General features: G+C 53.6%; 9 protein-coding genes across 9 annotated transcripts; 5 read left to right on the top strand and 4 right to left on the bottom strand.

Moving 5' to 3' along the window:
• Positions 1–414: 414 nt before the first annotated feature.
• On the top strand, positions 415–1,182 carry PUNSTDRAFT_114622 (dimethylribityllumazine synthase; the record flags this gene model as incomplete). The annotated part of the gene is made up of 3 exons (XM_007385368.1): positions 415–641; positions 700–1,071; positions 1,125–1,182. The coding sequence occupies 3 exons, from the start codon at positions 415–417 to the stop codon at positions 1,180–1,182; spliced, it is 657 nt and encodes a 218-aa protein (XP_007385430.1).
• Positions 1,183–1,487: 305 nt separating this feature from the next.
• PUNSTDRAFT_45625 (YTH-domain-containing protein) lies at positions 1,488–4,086 on the top strand (the record flags this gene model as incomplete). Its single annotated transcript, XM_007385367.1, has 8 exons — positions 1,488–1,737; positions 1,797–1,933; positions 1,988–2,510; positions 2,567–3,087; positions 3,141–3,304; positions 3,354–3,509; positions 3,559–3,697; positions 3,751–4,086. The coding sequence occupies 8 exons, from the start codon at positions 1,488–1,490 to the stop codon at positions 4,084–4,086; spliced, it is 2,226 nt and encodes a 741-aa protein (XP_007385429.1).
• A 522-nt stretch (positions 4,087–4,608) lies between these two features.
• PUNSTDRAFT_114620 (N-acetyltransferase) lies at positions 4,609–5,488 on the bottom strand (the record flags this gene model as incomplete). Its single annotated transcript, XM_007385366.1, has 6 exons — positions 4,609–4,700; positions 4,776–4,926; positions 4,984–5,123; positions 5,201–5,291; positions 5,359–5,383; positions 5,436–5,488. The coding sequence occupies 6 exons, from the start codon at positions 5,486–5,488 to the stop codon at positions 4,609–4,611; spliced, it is 552 nt and encodes a 183-aa protein (XP_007385428.1).
• Positions 5,489–5,952: 464 nt separating this feature from the next.
• On the bottom strand, positions 5,953–6,730 carry PUNSTDRAFT_40568 (uncharacterized protein; the record flags this gene model as incomplete). The annotated part of the gene is made up of 5 exons (XM_007385365.1): positions 5,953–6,076; positions 6,127–6,302; positions 6,352–6,415; positions 6,471–6,578; positions 6,636–6,730. Coding segments are annotated over 5 exons (567 nt in total), but the record flags the coding sequence as incomplete, so codon positions are not given.
• A 126-nt stretch (positions 6,731–6,856) lies between these two features.
• On the bottom strand, positions 6,857–9,521 carry PUNSTDRAFT_53525 (uncharacterized protein). The gene is made up of 5 exons (XM_007385364.1): positions 9,338–9,521; positions 9,091–9,264; positions 8,596–9,027; positions 8,418–8,540; positions 6,857–8,368 (listed from the first exon to the last, which is right to left on the bottom strand). The coding sequence occupies exons 1-5, from the start codon at positions 9,455–9,457 to the stop codon at positions 6,959–6,961; spliced, it is 2,259 nt and encodes a 752-aa protein (XP_007385426.1). The 5' UTR covers positions 9,458–9,521; the 3' UTR covers positions 6,857–6,958.
• Positions 9,522–9,579: 58 nt separating this feature from the next.
• PUNSTDRAFT_104642 (uncharacterized protein) lies at positions 9,580–11,638 on the top strand (the record flags this gene model as incomplete). Its single annotated transcript, XM_007385363.1, has 6 exons — positions 9,580–9,783; positions 9,841–9,912; positions 9,969–10,243; positions 10,308–10,896; positions 10,955–11,120; positions 11,193–11,638. The coding sequence occupies 6 exons, from the start codon at positions 9,580–9,582 to the stop codon at positions 11,531–11,533; spliced, it is 1,647 nt and encodes a 548-aa protein (XP_007385425.1). The 3' UTR covers positions 11,534–11,638.
• A 1,663-nt stretch (positions 11,639–13,301) lies between these two features.
• Positions 13,302–14,518, top strand: PUNSTDRAFT_53523 (uncharacterized protein; the record flags this gene model as incomplete). The annotated part of the gene is made up of 5 exons (XM_007385362.1): positions 13,302–13,408; positions 13,468–13,496; positions 13,558–13,759; positions 13,920–14,072; positions 14,209–14,518. Coding segments are annotated over exons 1-3 (250 nt in total), but the record flags the coding sequence as incomplete, so codon positions are not given.
• A 680-nt stretch (positions 14,519–15,198) lies between these two features.
• Positions 15,199–15,909, bottom strand: PUNSTDRAFT_71100 (D-tyrosyl-tRNA deacylase; the record flags this gene model as incomplete). Its single annotated transcript, XM_007385361.1, has 5 exons — positions 15,199–15,299; positions 15,362–15,423; positions 15,494–15,640; positions 15,699–15,738; positions 15,804–15,909. The coding sequence occupies 5 exons, from the start codon at positions 15,907–15,909 to the stop codon at positions 15,199–15,201; spliced, it is 456 nt and encodes a 151-aa protein (XP_007385423.1).
• A 277-nt stretch (positions 15,910–16,186) lies between these two features.
• Positions 16,187–17,056, top strand: PUNSTDRAFT_71040 (uncharacterized protein; the record flags this gene model as incomplete). The annotated part of the gene is made up of 8 exons (XM_007385360.1): positions 16,187–16,254; positions 16,315–16,393; positions 16,446–16,482; positions 16,543–16,576; positions 16,641–16,659; positions 16,712–16,772; positions 16,826–16,955; positions 17,005–17,056. The coding sequence occupies 8 exons, from the start codon at positions 16,187–16,189 to the stop codon at positions 17,054–17,056; spliced, it is 480 nt and encodes a 159-aa protein (XP_007385422.1).
• Positions 17,057–18,239: the final 1,183 nt, after the last annotated feature.

Here is an 18,239-nt window from a genome sequence, read left to right as displayed (position 1 = left end):
GTACCCGCGCCGCCTTCTCGTGGTTCTTCTTCGTGAGGAACGAGTATATGAGCGAATAGGTGACTATTGTCCAGTCAGGTCATGGTATATGCGCCGTTTTGGTGACATACCTGCGAGGTCGCCGTCGGCTTTCGTGTCTGCCATTGCTGCCAGTGGACAGAGCAGGGAGCCAATCAGGATGTTCACTACGCAAAATTGCCAGGGTCTGGGAGATTCGATCTCCGCTTGCTGCAGACTCCGAAGGCTTTGTTTGAGGAGGCTGGTCGAAGTCTGCGGGATGCCATGCAGGTCACCGCCACCGTCTTCTCGTAACAAGTCGCGATCGCATACAGACGCGTGAGCCATGTTCGCCATCTCTTGATACAGTCCCATCCCTGACATTGCGATGAGCTAGCTGCTATACAACGGACAGAAATGAGTAGCCTCTCCTTCAGTGCGGTCAAGGGGCTGTCGCAATCCGACCAGAAGTTCGATGGGTCCCCGTTGCGCATTGCGATTGTGCATGCCCGATGGAACAAGTCTGTGATAGACGCTCTCGTCGCTGGCACAGTAGCAAAGCTGAAGGAGACCGGCGTCAAGGAGACCAACATTGTTATCCAATCTGTCCCAGGCAGCTTCGAGTTGCCCCTTGCGTGTCAGCGGTACGTGTATTCCTTCCCTCGCGATTCTTGCCTTAGATCTGATCATCCGTACGTGCAGGGTCATTGCTGGCGCGCATGTGCAAGCAGGCGCCAACGCAGCGGACCTCCTTGGTGGCCTAAGCTTTGGCGGATCGAACACCCCGGCCCGCGTTGCGTCGCCTGCAATCGGATCATCCGGCGCGACGACGGTGCCAATGCCAAACCAGCCATTTGACGCCGTAATCGCCATCGGTGTGCTCATCAAGGGATCTACGATGCACTTCGAGTACATCTGCGAAAGCGTATCTCATGCGCTCATGCGGGTGCAGCTGGACACCGGTGTCCCTGTCATCTTCGGCGTGCTCACTGCTCTCACAGACGACCAGGCGCTGGAACGGGCAGGCCTGGGCAAGGGCGAGAATAAGGGTCACAACCACGGAGAAGACTGGGGGTAAGGCCCCTGTGCTTGCGCAGCCCGGCTGTACGCTGACAACGCTCCGACAGACTCGCTGCGGTGGAAATGGCGTGCCAAACGAGGCGCTGGGGAGAAGGTAAGTTCTGAGGGGGCGATGCCGAATGTCCATTGTACGCGGCGACAGTAGCCCTTACTGTACCGCCAGCGGCATGTTAAACAAATGTACCAAATGTATCTGTACTCAGTGCTGGGATGAGTGACCCATCGGCGGGGTCCGAGTTTCGGACGGCCGGGCTCTGTACATTTGCGTTTTGGGACATGATCTCATCTCCAAGTTCCTGGCTTTCTATTTCTTCCTTGACTACTCCCAGACTCAAGTCTCCAAGCCGACCCCACCACGCCCGGCGCCACCGAGAACAGACTATCGTCCTTACCATCCCACAACGCTGACGATGTCCGCTCAGCCCACCGAGCTCGCATCGACCGGCTCCGGCGTTCGTCGGCACCACACCATCAGCGCGGCCTCGCGCACGGCGCACGCTGGCGGGCGTCCTATCTCCCAAGCTCACGAAGCCGAGGGCTTCGATATCCAAGACGAAGACGAGGTGGTAGATCAAGACTGGGTGGGCGGTGTCGGCGCCGTTGGCGAGAAAAGCTCCTCTCTGCATAGGCAGGCCTCCCTACCGACCAAGTATCACCGGGGTATGCAATGCGATCTGCGATGGCCTGCAGATCAGCACTGATCCGCGTGATGTCTTCAGCCTTCCAAGGAACGGGCGGCAGACAGCCAGGGACGTTGACGCCTCGCACGATGAACAGTCTCTCGGCCATCGCAGGCCATGAAGGGGACGAAGAAGATTGGGAAAAGGAAATGCGAGGTCTTCATAACGAAGAAGAGGTACGTCAACCGCCTAAAGTAAATGTATACCAGCCTTGACCGTCGCACACACAGCTCGATGACACCCACTCTCAAGAGTCGTCTAATCCATCACCGATGGCAGCCAACTTTGCCCCAGGACAGATTCCCTCGCCACCTCTCGCCGACTCCGGCGTTCGTCGGCATCAGAGCCTTACGTATGGTGGCAAACGTGTTGCCACCAGCGGCCTCAAGCGTTCGGGCACCGTGCAAGCGGCCAGTGCAATGAGGCACTCCGCCGCCCGGAGTCCAAGTCCCACCAACGCAGAGGAGGAATACGAGCAGGACGAAGCGGCTTACGCCGAAGACTCGTACTTCCAGCGTGCACAGCAGCAGCAGCAGCAGCAGCAGCAACAGCAACAGCAGGCACCGCAACAAGGTCAAGGCCAGTATGGTGGCAGTCCCTCCTCACGATCTCCTTGGGGCACACCTGGCGAATGGCGCACCCCCGGGAATGGTGCCGTGTACGCCGGTGGAGGTGTTCCAATCGACGATGTCCAACGGGCTCTTGCCACTCTTGAGCTCGCGGGCCAGCAAGGTTACAATTATGGTCAGAATGGTATGCGGTGATCGCTTTGCGCTGGAGTGGGATATTGAATCTGTTATGAGGGCTAGGCTTGCGCGGTAATGGTTCTAACGGACCGCGAAACCTTCAACTGGTCACCGATGTTGGTGGCCAACAGAAGGGGCAGCAGATCCAAAGCGGCTATGGTCCGATGAGCGCTGCACCATACATCCCCGGCGCAGGTGGCCAAGGGTTGTCGCAACAGGGACAGCGCGGCGCTGGCGACGATCGCTCTCTATCAGCCCATGCTTCCACTTGGGACCAAAAAGATCGTATCCTCGGTTCGCGCGCGTCGAACGGCAACCTCAACTACGCCTACAGCCAGCAGGGCAAAGGTCCTGTTCCTGGCGTACCGTCCATCCCGCCGCAATACTTGAATCAGCAGGGTCAGGTTGGCACGACAGGTTCTGGAAGGTTGCCCGTGGGCACGAACTTCGGCCAAGCCGCTCAGGGCCAGATCGGAGGTCAGTACCAGGATGCAAACAACGTGATCACATCTCCAATCGATGTGCCGGGTTTGATCGCCACCAAGGGGTACAATCCAGTCAACTTCGACACCAAACCACCTTTCGTGAGCATCTACCGCCTGGACTTGAGCTCGTGTTTATAACCATCCCTTTTTAGGCACGTTATTTTGTCATCAAGTCGTACACAGAGGATGATGTCCACAAGTCTTTGAAATACGAAATTTGGAGCTCGACGGATCCTGGCAACAAAAGGCTTGATAAAGCGTTCAAAGAAACCGCTGGTCGCGGCCCTATTTACCTCTTCTTCAGCGTGAATGCCAGGTGTGAACTATTGTTACGGATCACCGGAACATGAACTCACCGCGACTAGTGGCCACTTCTGCGGGATGGCGGAGATGCTTACGCCCGTCGACTACACTCGGAGCAGCACCGTGTGGGCCTCCGACAAATGGAAAGGTGTTTTCAAAGTTCGCTGGATTTTCGTCCGCGACATTCCCAATGCCAACCTCCGTCACATCAAGCTTAAGTAAGAATCGTCCGCCTGTTGCAACACAGTGGCTAATACCAGTCGACAGCAATACCCAAGAAAGGAAGCCTGTCACCAACTCTCGCGACACACAGGAACTCCTGCCTGAGGCCGGACAAGAGATGCTACGCATTTTTCACACACACCCAGCTAGAACATCCTTATTGCAAGACTTTGCTTTTTATGAGGTAACCTTCGCACTCATCTGTGTCTATTCCGGATGTGGCTGACATAACAACAGCTGCAAGCTCTTCAGAAGATGCAGGCTCAAGCTGTCGCCCAGGCACCGCCTTCCCCGACGCAGCAGGCTATGCGTCTCCAAGCCTCTCCCGCGCCGACATCGCCGTCGTCGACGCAGCAACACCCATTTGCTATGTCTAATCCCAACGCGCTCGCCTACGCCTCGCAGCATATGCAGGTGCCACCGATGAACTCGATGCTACCCGTGCCGATGGGCTCGCCTCCCCAGCAGTTCTCCCATCCCGCAGCGATGCAGAGCGTGATGCGCCACCCGAGTCCAGTCCCGAGCGGCGCCCAGCATCAGCAGTTCATGAATATGGGCGGCGTCCAGTTCTGACCCCCCTGATTGAAGTTCACGAAACCCTTGAATAGGTCCCAATGCTTTGAATGCTTCACATTAATACAAGATTAGAGAACCAGAAGTGTGCTTCGATCCAGGGTCCCGACCAGTATAATTCTATGCCCATTTCTCCACCACCTCACCTCACATCTCAGGTTTTCTGACACCCTTGTATACCACACGCTGCCAATCGCTGTTATTGTAGCTTCTCTTTGCCTGCTTGCTCATAACCATGATACGGAACAAACGGTACGATGCATCGGACGTCGCGGACCATCGCTTGTTTGTCGTTGTATCGCTGTACCCCGCATTCCCCAGTCTCCGTCATCCCCTGGAAGTACATAATGATGAAATTGATGCTTGTTTCCTGGTGTGTGGGTGTCGTTGTTTGTGAGTAAGGATGTTGATCTGCTATACAGCCATTTCACTCCTCGAGATATTCCGTACAGACTGCGTGGTCAACAAGCCGCGGCTCGGATGCCAAAAACACTATAGCAAGCAGCCGAAAGCGTAAAGCGTCTACGAAACATCGTGCGCGCTAACAATCATGTCTCTTCCATTCGTCCGGACGGAACGCCGGTGCGGATCGCGCGAGAGAGGTTTCCGCATATCTGATGATCATGCATCAGCCACGGATGATTTGCAGGAAACGACGAGGGAGGTGCGGAAGCGGGGCAATGACATACCGAACGCATCCTCCTCGTCTTTGCCAGCGCGCCCCTTCCCAAGGCTACCGTAATATTCTCGTACGCGTCGATAGACGCTGTAGCCCATGCCTTCATACATGGTTATCGCAACCTGGTTCGCACACCGGACGTAAAGATCGACGAAGAATCCCTAAGAAAAACGAATGATTGGTTATCAACTGTACTTCGGGGTGTATGCTATCCTTACCCGGTAAGCCTCGTCAGACACATGCTCCAGGAGGTTCATCATTTTGCGCGCAAGTGAAAGCCTTCGGTACTCCGGCGCAACCGTGATGGCCGTGACATGCCCGTGCCATTCTGTACCCTGCCCTTCCGCCTTCCCGAGTACTGTTCATGAAGCGGTTTCGGGGATAAGGAAACATGTCGAATAAGCAATGAATAAGCAATGAATAAGAGTGACTGACCGTAGCCCATCATGCGCCCATTCGGTGCCTCCTGCACGCAACATAAATCGGGCCAACGGGACAGGTAGCTCAAGTAGAACGGGATGCCGTACTATACGGAGAGGTCGACGAATGCATAGCGTCAGAGCACGCAAGAGAGTTGAGAAGAGGGCACTCGCTGTTTCAGTCCATATGTCCAAGTTTCTGCCAAGAGGAATTCAACATATGGCGTACTACGGAGGAAACGCATACATGCATGTTGTTAAACTTGAAAAGATCCAAAGCACTGAATGGTCGAGTGATACTCATGCTGTCGGCAGACTAGGAGAAGGTTTGGAGGGATCTGGAAAAGGTAGCCCTTGATGCTCGACACCAGACTAGCGACGAAATGGACCTGCAAGAGAGATGCACTGGCACTTGCTCTGTCACGGTATGTATCACCCTTGCGTGGTGGCGCAGCCATCTCACAGTTGTAAGTTAACAAGCTACTGAAGAGAGTTTCCTTCCTGTTCGGTGGATCGTCGTGTATGTGAAGGAAACGACGCCGGTTCTCTCCTTACACAATAAACGAGTTGTCTACTATAATACGAGATATGCGCCATCTTAAATACAATAATCCGGTGATACAGTTGCAATGATCTAGTATACACATGGCCAACAACACGAGACCGACCTCGTCATTCGCTCCCGCTTCCCGTCGCGTTCGGGCCCCCACTGCTCTGAGGGGCTGTCGTGAGCGGCGGCTGCTTCGCCTTCGCAATACGCTCCTTGTTGTTCTTGCTGCCCTTCGGTCGGCCTCTAGGTCGCTTGACGGGTTGGCCCTCTGCATTGAGAGGAGGTGCAGCCGTTCGTTTTGGCCTAGGATTGTTACCAGCTTGTAAACGTTCATGGAGGTATCTGGACGAAGAGTAATGAACGAATGAACCAAGAACACAAGGATGGCGTACTGTTGAGACCGCTCTTCAAGTATTTGCTGCAGACTTGGAAGCGGCTGCTGCCCAAGTTCTTGGCGGAGTTGGTCGACGTCTCTTTTCGCTGCTGCGTAGTCTCCGTCGGTGATGGTTTGAATTTGGTTGTGAAGATCGGCACATTCCTTGTTGAGCGTGACCTCAAGCATGTCCGCCTGTAGCACAGTAAATGCCTGTCAGGGGCAAAGGCAGGCAATGACCGACTTTGTCACGATCTTCGTTGATTTGCCTGAGCGCTTCCAGTAGACGAGTCCGTTCGCTGGCTAGCCTGAAAGAGGACAATTATCAGCGTGCCCAACTGCGGCTGTCCGGGAAGATCTTACTTGTTCTTCTGCTCCTTCAGATCTTGAAGCGCCTTGTTCTTCTGATCTAACGATGCGTGGGCAGATAGGATGTGCGCGGTGTGCATCTGCAGAGTCAAGCCATGTTTCCTGACGACCGATGAACATGAATGGGATGCGCATGGTGAAATCTAGGCGAGGACAGACTTGAGCTCAGCAGTCTTGGCAAGGTGCACCAGATTTTTTGTCCAATCTCCGGCGGCAACGAGTGGTGTCTGTGAATGAGGACCGGAGGACGATGCGGCTGAAGTGGATGCCATTGCCAAAAATTCGGCGAAGAGCGTCCTCGGGGTCCAGCAGGACCATCTCTTGCGTTCCCGCAAATGTAAGTTTACTCTCACGGTCGTATATCACCTTCCATGTATTCCGTCGAATCATTTGAGTGCTATGGGTGCGTATGCGTACATATATACTGACACGAATAATACATATCAATCCTTTGCAGATCCACCGCCTGTATAGCATCTAGTTCAAGGTATATAAATCCTTGAATACCCCTCGACTGTCCTCCTGCAACATGGGCATGAGTGTTTCGGCGCACTTGCCCTGGATGCAAGGTTCTCCCTGCATCCGTCGCATAGTGCGAGGCAACGACATGGCCAGCAGATGATATCGCGCGGCGCGATTGTGCAGACCACGCAATTACGCCGGGATTCGTCGTCCTCTACGTTGCTAGCCATCTCTCGCTCCCGTTTCGTCAGCGCGCGGCGTTCGAGCACGAATCGACCCAAATCGTCGGAGGGTCCATCGGACAATATCGTGTGGTGGGTCGCATGCGTGATCAGTTTCGTGTATCGTCGGCGAGTGAGCGGGGAACCGGAGGACGTCATATGCGCGAGCAGAACTGGAGCGCTGCTGCCGCCCGAGGTTTCCAAGGAACGACTTGGGGTGCCGGCGCGAAGATGGTCAGCGTACAGATTGACTGCCTCCGTTGCTTCTTCCAGCTCCTCATCATCGTCCTCCGTGTCATAGGAGGTCGATTCCGCATCTGAAGTGGCCTCGGAGAATGCCGCAGGACTGTACTCGCCACCTTCCTCGTCATCGCTGACTTCCTCGCCCCTGAGGAATCGCGCATATGTATGCGCTTCCTTGTCGTCGTCCTCTCTATCAAAATCTTCTCCTTCTGCGGTTTCGTCCGCAAGGCCCGCGTTCGTGTCGTCCTCTCTGGATGATACCCTCCGCCCCCTTATCCACGCCCACAGGAACTCCGTCCATCCCCGCGCAACCATCCAACTAACAATACAAAACTTGAGGAAGGCCTCGTACCATGCGCTGTCCCACACAGCCCCATCGTAGCCAGCGGGTTTAATATGTTTGATCTCGTTGTGGAATCCCTTCACAATCCTCTTCCTCCTGCCTTTCATCACTTTCATGGGAACTGGCCCGATACCGCTCCCGGTCAACTCTAACGCGTCTTCGTCTCCCCTCCGGAAAGCGTCCTGGGCGGCTGGGTCAATCATACCAAGAAGCGACAGTGCTGAACGCGAGGCGACGACGCCGCCAACTTCGTTTCCTAGTCCAGCCAAGGCGCTCGCCTCCAAGCATCCGGTCCCGATCCGTAAAATGGCGACCGCAAAATCTTCGTCCATGCTAAGACGCATGCCTTCGCCAAAGATACCTCTTGAGCCTGTCCACTCGACCTTCCCCTTCGTCAATATCTGAGTGATGATGTTGAGGCCGAGGGTTAGGAAGGTGATGACCAGAAGAGAAGATTCGAGAAGCGCCGGGACATAGGACAGCATCGGATAGGACGATGGTGCGCGGGAGAAGAGAGTAAGGTAGAAGAAGTGGGTGAGGGTAAGGACGGCGATGAACGCCGTAGGTAAGAGCCGCTGGTGCGACCAGCGGAGGCGGACACCCATGACGTGCAGAATCCAAAGCTGAGAATAATAATCAGTATAATGTTTTGACTGCTCGTAGAGAACACACCTGCAGAATGGGGAGTAGAAGCGTGACTACGACATGCTTGTCTGGCCTGGAAAACGCGGCCTCCGCGGTTTTGATATGCGTCAGGGGGGAAGAATAGACATGCAACATGAACGAGTAACCAAACTGTGTACGTCTTTCAATCAGACGTGCTCTCCCGCCGGCTATCAGGAACGCCTACCAGATTGAACGGTGCCGTATTACCATCGTTGGCCGTCCTCCCTTCCAGCCCCCGCGTCAATGCTCCGATACACAGAGCACCACATACAGAGCCGAAAGTGGTCCAGCAGACGCTTGCAGTGTCCTTCTTCGCTACCCATTCTCCAATTCTTGCAATAAGTCCATGATCCCAAGCAGGGTAGAGATCTGCTGTTTGCAACAGTATCACTACCCAAATGAAGACAGCCTTCGAGAGGAAAATGAGCGAGGGTATCCGGAGGATCAAGCGCGTGCGTGTACGCGTGAGGTCAAGAGGGAATAGCATATGCCATGCGCCCCTCAACGGAGCTGTCCAAGTGCGCGGACGCGGGTCAAGCCGGCCACGGTGTCGATCATACGTCGGTGGTTGAGGAGGCGGGACGACTAAATGTTGTATACGATTGATCAAGAGAGCCTGGATGCATGGCGCTCATTGACATTTTGATCATAATACATGAGCATGCACAAGGAGACTCACCATAGCGAACAGTCCGATAGCGTACCACGAAGTGAGAAATCCCCATGGGCCGGGCATGAGTTGTGGATTCGGTCGCGCGTACGCGGGGGAAATATTAGCATCCTGGTCGCTCATGGACATATTGGCCGCAGCTTCGAGGGAGGCAGTGTACAAGGCTGCCTGACGCTCCGCTTCCTGCGAGGATACAGAATAGTGAGATTGACTAGAAACCACCGGTATGACTACTATAAGGTATAATGTAGCCTACCTGGTTCAGCAGTTCATCCATCATGCGCATGCGGGCGAGCAACCGCGATGGGTAGCCCAAGACGGAGCTCATCGCGTTGTAAGTCAAGTTGTATACCGTGTTGTTAGAGAATGAGTCCATGATAAAGATGCTCGATTATATTGTTGAACTATGATGCGTCAATGAGCAGAACGGCAAGTAAGAGATGATGTCGATGTCATGGCGGGATGGAAGCGAGGCTTCGTTCTCCGTCTGCCACGCCAATGCTGTCGTTTCTACGGGCGCGATGTCTCCGACGCTGCACAAACCCTCATAAAATAGATTGCCGTGCACTCTCGTCGGCATCATTGGATCCCACAGTACGCACCTACGCAAATGAGCTGGCCAAGACGCAGCCGTGTTTCCCGATGCTGGCCCGGCAGGTCAATGTGCTATCCCGGCCAGACCAGTTCCACGCACGTCTGTTAGTGAGTATACCAGACATATATGCACAAATTGTGTACTCATTTGTGACGTGGTCGTAGGACATGATACGGCGTGCGAGACGGCGCATATTCCTCTCGTCATTGTACATCGGCGAAAACGAACATGAATTGGTGCGCTTATGTTTGTCTGCATCTGCATCCCTAATGAATTCGTGTGGTGCGCATAGGTCTCTACGCTTCATGAAGCCCTTGCGAACAACCCGACGCTCCGCCTTTCGCTCACCCTCGACCTTCACCGCTCGACTCGCCCAGGGCCAACCTCCACCGCCTCTCTTCTCCTGCCTCTGCTGCAAAGTTTTCCGGCTCGGACCGAAGTTCGCCTATTTCGAAGTCCAAAGCTCAAAGGTCTAATGGCGAAGGTTGTTCCACCACGGTTCAACGAAGGGTGGGGAACCTGGCATGCGAAAGTGTACGGAGCAGACGATGAAGTAATGATCAGTGGGTGCGTTGGTGCGTTGCCACTATAACTCGCTTTTTGAATTCTCATCAACTCCTCATCGCCTCAGAGCTAACCTGAACAAATCATATTTTGTCAACCGACAAGATCGCTATGTGTGCTTCACCGGCCATCCTGCATTTGCAGACTATTGTGAAGCTTTCCTCGATGCCGCCTCCTCGTTCTCCTACCGCCTTCTTCCGTGCAGTCTTAGGTCGTCGGCCAAGACCTCTACTGAACGAGATGCATCGGAGGCTGCCGATGAAGACGCAACAGCCGAAGGCTACAGGGTGGTGTGGCCGTACCCCGACGCCCATCCGCATCATATTGAAGCAAAGGCTAAATCAACTTTGTCTGCATTGCAGGCAGCACACTTGTCTTCTGAACCGTTGCAAGATTCCGCTGGCGAAGATGATGTCCTCATTTTTCCGGTGATACAAGCTGGCCAGTTTAATATTCGAGAGGAAGAACGTGCACTGTCCCTCCTCTTCCGATACGTCAACGAGTATTCGTGCTCTCAGGCGCCATCTCGGACAGGAAGGGAAACTGGACTGCCCGTAATGCATCTTACATCCGGATATTTCAACCTTCACGAACCGTACCAATCTCTCCTTTTGAATTCTGAAGTGCCGTGTACGATTATTGCCGCTGCACCCAAGGTAGTTATTCATTCACTTCTCTCGGATCGCCTCAATGACACGTCCTTCCCTCGTACAGGCGAACGGATTCTTCGGCTCCTCCGGCGTATCTGGGCGTATACCTGAAGGTTATACCATCCTCGAAAGGCGTTTCATGCGCGCCGTTCGTGAAGCGCGTAGAGACGAAGCCGATGGGATCAAGTTCAAAGAATGGGAACGAGATGGTTGGACGTATCACGCGAAAGGTAAAACAATGCCTCTGTTCTGGCTTATAGCCTCACGAGCTTTCCGTGTTAATCACCGGTATTCCTTGTCAGGTATTTGGTTATCGCCGCCTTCGTCAGCCGACTGGAGCACTCCAGCTCAAGGACCAATCATGACTCTCATCGGTTCCACAAACCTCTCCTCGCGTTCTGCGAATCTGGACACAGAACTGTCCTTCGTTTTGCTAACGTGCTCACCTTCTCTTCGGGCGCAGTTACAGAGAGAAGTCAATGGATTGCAGGGCAGCCTCGCTGCAGGAGATCGTGTCCCCACAACATCAGAGTCAAACCAGACATGGACGAGAGACTGGAGAGGCGAGGATGAAAGCCTGCCGGGAAGGAAGGTCAGGCTGGGGACGAGGGTGCTGGTTAGCATGATGGGAAGGATGTTGTGAATCAACCCGTCCTAACGATGCGCGCATGCCATTACCATTCTCATAATCGCATAATAGACATCACTCGTTGATACGGCACTGCTTAATAACTTATCCTATCTTCCGTCAAGTAAGCTACCGTGCAGGAGGTCTTCACACTAGATCGAGAATCGAGCAGCCACCGCCATAAGCATCGAGAATAGTCTCTCTGAGAGAGTAGCGTGCATTCGGAGGAAGCTCGGGAGGCGCGCATCCCATTGCGGTCTGTAGAAACGTCGCATATGCGTTGTGCTGTGACCCTTTCAAGATTCATTTAGTCCTGGCTCATCAGGAAAAAAAACTCGAACGTTAACGCCACGTACCGACGAGACCGGCGCATGTCCGTTCATAGACACTACCTTCACATGGGTGAACGCGTAGGGTGGAGTGTATCTGTGGAGTTGAGCTGGTATTGATTTGTTCCAAGACATCGGAGAAAGCGCGCGGACCGACGAGGGAAGTAGCGTAGAGAGATACGCACAACACCCCAAGTGGCTCGGGGAGCAAGCCGAGCGCTCTTCATTCTGGTATCGAACCCCTCGGTGGACATATGCATGGAAGGGCGTCACTATTCCACCGACAGGCCGCGTGGTGGATCGTGGGGTAAGCGGTCCATGCGGAGGAGCCGGCCACCTTTGAAACGGCAGAACGCGAGGCAGGGCGTTGGGAGCCACGGACCGAGGTCGTTCATTGAGTTCGTGGGTGAAGGGCTGTTGCCTCACGCATGGTGTGTCCCAGTTGGAGAAAGATAGGGAGACAGAAGGCGAAGTCCCTCCAAGATTGCCGGATGGCACGTTTCACTCGAAGACTACCAAAAACACTGCACAGGCGTAGAATCCACACTCGGCCGCGGGCAAATGCGAACCTATTCTTCGATTCCGTCTGGAAAAAACGACTTCAGCCAAACGGTCGATGATTCTCTGTATCTGGCACATACCAGACAATGCCAACAGTTTCCGACAGAACTTCCTTCACGAGTGAGAAAACACGACTTTATCACAAGCATCCTATGACATTGTTGTTCCTTACATGCTTTGGGTGACTTCAAGGCGATACACGATGAGCGCGATGGGATAACTTCACGTGTCAATGGAACGCATCTGCATTCCGTATTCCTAGAGCAAGCCTTGAGTCAAAAGAGACGCTGCGAGTTGTGGAGAAGTAGCCGCCTTCCGGATACGCAGGGTTTACCATGTCGGATGTAGATCGGAGGAGACGAGCTGTCGAGGCTAGGTAGCGAGGAGATTATTATGATGGTTGCTCCACCGCGCCTCTGGAAAGGCAACGTGGTATCGCCACGGGAGGGCGAACTGTGGTCGATGAGCAAGTACTACAACCCCAAGGGATCGAGTGGATCCTCTCCGAGCCATCCCGAGTGTCAAGGATATGAGGCCCCAAACCCCCTGTGTACCACCTGCCTTTGCACTTGAATTCTTCTTCCACAATACAATGCAGGGTCCGGTAGCTTGGTAGCCTGATCCCACGGCTGCGTTCGCTCCAATGCGTCGGACTGTCGCTTCCTGAGAGTGAGCATGGCCATCATGACCAACAAGGTGGAGCGGCAATTGAGCGGATCCAGGGATGTGCGGCCCTCGATCTAGAGGGCCTATAGCGAGGGCGTTGTATCAGTCGCTACTCAAGCCACCGTTTGTCGTTGTCAGAGCAGAATGGGATTAAACAGTATGACTTAGGCGGCACGAAAGGCGCATGATGCAACAGTTCCCGAGTTTCCCCCAGAAGTCATCGGATGGCTTTATATTCAGACGACCTTGGATAAATAGCGAGTATATGGAGGGCATCATTCGTCTTCCCAGGTATAGGGCAACGGAGCATAGACATGCAACAGAGGGCCCGATACTGTGGGCGGCATTTTCACACTTGTCACAGTTCTAGGTCTATTTTCTCAGCGGCCTCACCTTCACATTCAAGGCAGGTGGAATGAATACTTTCGACTGTTAGTCATGATGCGGGGCAACTAGGTAACATAAGCCGTAACGCGTACGCACCGAGATGTTGCGTGGGTTGCAGACGCCTCGATCAAACCACCTCGTGGCAGTGTCCAATCATGAATGTAAATGGGAGACTTGTTGCGCCCATCACCTCTGTGTCCGGCGAGATTGTCCATGTCGTGTTGATTTGGAGTGTGGTTACTCCGTGAAGAATAGTGTTCGAACTACTTCCTGAATGCATCCTCGTAGCTCCGCGGATCTGAGTGTCAAGATCAGCTCGATAGTAAAAATACGGTCAGAAAACGTGGCGAGCGTGCAGAGGAAACGATCCGAACCTTCCTCACGATGTATTCGTGACAAGCATAGCCTGCGCCGAATATGGCTTCGGCAGAGCGAACGTGAAAGTATCGGGCACTTGCCTTTCTTGGGAAGTGGCCTGTTGCATAAGGTACCTCTTCCTTCTCGCGGCTCGCCCATTTCTTGGTTTGCTCAGTGTGCCTTTAAAGCTGCGAGTTTGTCTTGAGGGGTGCGGTACGCGGGATCAATGAGATCTACCTCGCGAGTCGTGATCTGCGATCGTCGACAATCGCGGAAGCATTTTGAGCGAACGACGCCTTATGAAGACGAAAGCAAGAAGGTACCACTGGTCAAGCGGCCAATGATAGTGTCGGTGCCGTAGGAGTACATCCATGGACTGGGACCACGAACCCGTGTGGGATCGTTCAGGACGAACCAAGCTCGAAGCTCGACTCGACGCAAATTGACTCTGTAGGCCGGAAGATTTCGATCAGGCGCGAAACAGGCCGAGGCGATTATTACTGCCGCGTCTGAGGGCGGCGCACACGCGATGTCCCTGTTCATGGCCTTGAAAGTAGAGATAGGGACACAGTAGATGACCGACGGGAAATCCAGACCGATGACAGGCTTTCGAAAGGGTTAGATAGACGTCCATCACCGCCAAATCGAGGTTGACTGCGACGATCGTGCGAGAGCATGTTGCAAAACCTAGCTCAGCGGTCAAATCCCGCATGCTTGCGCAGGGATCCATTTTCCGGAGGGATCTCCGGGACAACATGTCATGTCTGAGAGAGCCCAACGATCCTAGATCCGGGTCCTTCAGCCAAAGATAGGTCGGGATCTGAGCTGAACAAGAAGGAGAAGATGATCAGCAGCTCGCAGAATAATGATTGCTAGATTGAATCGATGGGTAAGTAACGAGTGGCGTAGTACGCACGCATGGCCCTCAGAGGCCCCCGAAGGACGCTAACGAGCTGAGTGGCGCCTTCGCGACGCAGCTCAACTAGCGCCTCTCGCCGCACATGCCGGATGTATTAGATCGCTGCCTTGTGTATGCCCAGAAGCAAGGAGAGCACATGTGCAATCGCTTGAGCGCCTTCATCGGGGATTCGGGGTCTGCGGTGCCTCACGTCAGCTCCACCAAGATCAGTCGTTCGTGCCGATGCCGCATCCGAAATCTTCCATTATATGGACGGCGATGGCCCGCGTAGTCTCGATTGCATCTATTCTCGATCGGAGGGTCCCTCCGGTACAGGGCTATCACCATTGTTCGGAGAAACATCGTGGGCTGAACGTTGCCCACTTTTCTGCCCCTTCGTATGGATTGGCGGAGCCTGATCCACGTACACAGATTTCCGAGAGTCGAGTGTGAAGGTAACAGGTCCCTAAATGGATGCGGGTTCAGTCCGAGTGTGGGTGCCGCAAACTGATGAACCGTGCCTCGTTCGTTAGGGAGACATTCATCATAGCACCGAACCTTCCATCTAGAACATAAAGGCGCTCTTTAGTATCGTCCCCAATATCGTAATAGAGCTCAAAGACCTGCCTTTGATCTTCTCGGGACGGTAGAGTTGGGCCATGCGCTCGAGGAAGGACGCGTACAGCTTTCGGGAAGGTTCGGTGCTCCTGGGACACAGCGGATCGCGTCAGATGGCATGGCCGCAGAATGGACGCATGTGCAGTGGAGTGGGCCTACATGGCTCTATGGAAGTCCGGCTTGTTTCCCTTGGAGCAATTTGCCATCAATGTGAATTGAGACACGCATAGCACGTCGGCATCAAGATCTTTCACGCTTGCTTTCCACATGCTGCCAGAAGCATTGTCGAAGACCCTCAATGACAGTCTAGCCAAGGAGCCTGGGATGAGCAACCCAAACGTTGTAACGAGCGGGCGGTCAATACATTTTCTTGCACAGAGTTTCGACGTCGGTAGTCGTGTCATCTATTCTATCGGATCACTTGAATAACCCGACGCTCCCGAAACAGGTAATGAAGTCGTGCACTGACCTGTCCCTATGCCCACCAACACGACGAGTCCCCGAGAAATGGCGGAGACAACCTCATTGTCCACCGTGACTGAAGCCGATGTAACACGCTGGATGACTGCGCGCATTTCTTTGTATGTCTACGAGTTCAGTAAGTCCGGACAGCTGTACCACAAACACGATGTGGTTCGCGACGAGTTGGTCGATGTGTTCAGGCAGAGTACAGGTGCATATGCAAAAGCGCAGTCGGCGAAGGAAGCAAGCCGCTCGCGTTCTCTCACTCACTTCCCCTAATCGGTGTTCAGTTGCCCAACGTCCCGTCTCTTCTTTCCCAAGTACCGTCATCGACTGCCTCATTGCTGTTGTCTTAACAACTGCTTACCACCGAGGGAGACTACTTTCGATATGGGCGACTCGGTAGTTCTGGAAACCAGCTTGGGGGAGATCCAACTCGAGTTGTACTGGGACCACGCGTGCGCCGTGACTGCTCTGTCTATTCCACTAGCACCCCTTGCTGACGCGGCTGATCGTAGTCCACAAACCTGCAAAAACTTTGCGGAGCTCGCAAGAAAGGGCTATTACAACGGCGTGATATTTCATCGAATCATCGCAGTTCGTGAACATGTGTATACGGCCACGGCTATTCACCGACCACCCTTCGCAGGATTTTATGGTTCAAGGAGGCGATCCGACCGGAACAGGTGCGTCAGACGTCGTAAACACTCGCAATCCATCGCTGAAATCCATCGGTATGTGGTCAGGTCGAGGCGGCACCAGTATCTACGGCCAGAAGTTGTGCGTCCATGAGGCCATGCGGATTCATGAGAACGTACTCAGAGATATCCTCTTCTATCAACAGCCAGGATGAGATAAGCCCTGTATGAGATTGCTATTTTTCCCGATCGTCAGGGATCTCATGCTATTCCCAAGGAACTGAGGTTCACTGGGGCAGGGATCCTGGCTATGGCCAACTCTGGGCCGAACACAAACGGTAATGGCACATGCGGCTGGTGACGTGGATCTGATCTCTTCTTGTCGTCACAGGTTCCCAGTTCTTTCTGACCTTGGCGCCCACACCGTTCCTGGACAACAAGCACACAATATTCGGTCGCGTCAGCTCCGGAATGCGAGTATTGCAACGATTAGGTTCAGTGGCAACCGACACGCAAGATCGGTCAGCATTCCCTCATCCTGTCGAGAAATGTGCGCTCAGATGCTTCTAGACCTAAAGAAGACGTCAAGATTCACAGAGCCCGTGTCGTGTCTCCGAACTAGGTGCCTACTACGGTCTGCCACTGCTTGTTATCGGTGTGCACTCGCCGTCCCAGATCACATCAGCCTTGAGGATCCTTGCAACCCTTGATACAATCAAAGAAACCTTGTCCATTCTTCAGAGGGAAATTCCCTACAATCTGCCGTCGGAGGAACGAGCGCGCGATGCGAAGCACGCGCGCCCGAGGCAGTCGGGGAATTATCGAATTCTTCGACACTTGCTCCGAACGCACTCGCGGCCCCGATCAATTGCGGTGCATATTCACACCGAATTGGACATATTCGCCGCAACGTATCCATCCTATTCAGATACTTTGGCGATATCTGTCCGCGCCTTCTGATCGACCGTGTATAGCTGCCTTTCTGTAAACAAAAATCTCGCCGACTGGCAGTCTCTCGGTGTTTGACCTGTCTGCCTTCGAATGCCTAAGGCAGGAGGAAACTTGTAGGATACTATCGAACGAACGACCTTCCCTCGTGCATGATGAACTGCATGGATCAGGGCTCATGCCCTCACTGCTCATGTGAGACATGGTCTTCGCTGCGTCGGTCTGTCGTGAGCATAAATCTGTTGTCCACTCATAGGCGCTTCTTCTGGTTCCTTAAATCTCCATTGGTGCGCTGATACACTAACGTCGTCGATGCGTAGGAATAAGCTGCCAATAATTCGTTGGGAAATGATCCTCACATTCTGTAGGAGATCTCATGATTCACATCAGGGTTTAACCTTTAGATTATCAAGAATCATCACGATTCACGACCAGTTTTTTCACCGACGAAACACCGCGGACGCTACGGTCAATGATTTTTGATTTTTTTCAAAGATTCGGCGCCGGACGTTGAGCCGCTTTTACAATAGACTTAGTCTTGGCTACAACGGGCACCGAAGGGTAATCAACCAACACGTCCTACCGGAACTATGGCTTTCGATATGCATAGCAAGATACGCTTCGCCGACGTCGAGAAATGCTGGCAGGTCATGGTATACCACTTATTCACGCTCTAATATACAAATTTGACATGAACCCACCCCGACAGCCCTCTCAGGATCTTATGTTTGGGTTCTTTTTCCATGACCGCGGCGCAGCATGAACCCGGCCCTCTCGCAGTGGAGGAATTATCGTTCCCATTCACAAGTTTGGTGACGAATTTTCATCGGCGGATCACATTCTTCTGCATCATCTCA

The sequence above is a fragment of the Punctularia strigosozonata genome (genome assembly GCF_000264995.1).
Source record: "Punctularia strigosozonata HHB-11173 SS5 unplaced genomic scaffold PUNSTscaffold_9, whole genome shotgun sequence".
In the NCBI taxonomy this organism is placed as follows: Eukaryota; Fungi; Basidiomycota; class Agaricomycetes; order Corticiales; family Punctulariaceae; genus Punctularia; species Punctularia strigosozonata.
Note: the sequence above shows the minus strand (reverse complement) of the source record. Positions and strands in the feature narration are given on the sequence as shown.

Coding starts and splice junctions, on each gene's coding strand:
- PUNSTDRAFT_53525 (XM_007385364.1), bottom strand. CDS start 9,457: ATGGACTCATTCTCTAACAACACGGTATACAACTTGACTTACAACGCG. Junction 8,541..8,595: donor ATACGGCACCGTTCAATCTG/GTAGGCGTTCCT, acceptor AGACGTACACAG/TTTGGTTACTCGTTCATGTT. Junction 8,369..8,417: donor TTCTACTCCCCATTCTGCAG/GTGTGTTCTCTA, acceptor TATTATTCTCAG/CTTTGGATTCTGCACGTCAT.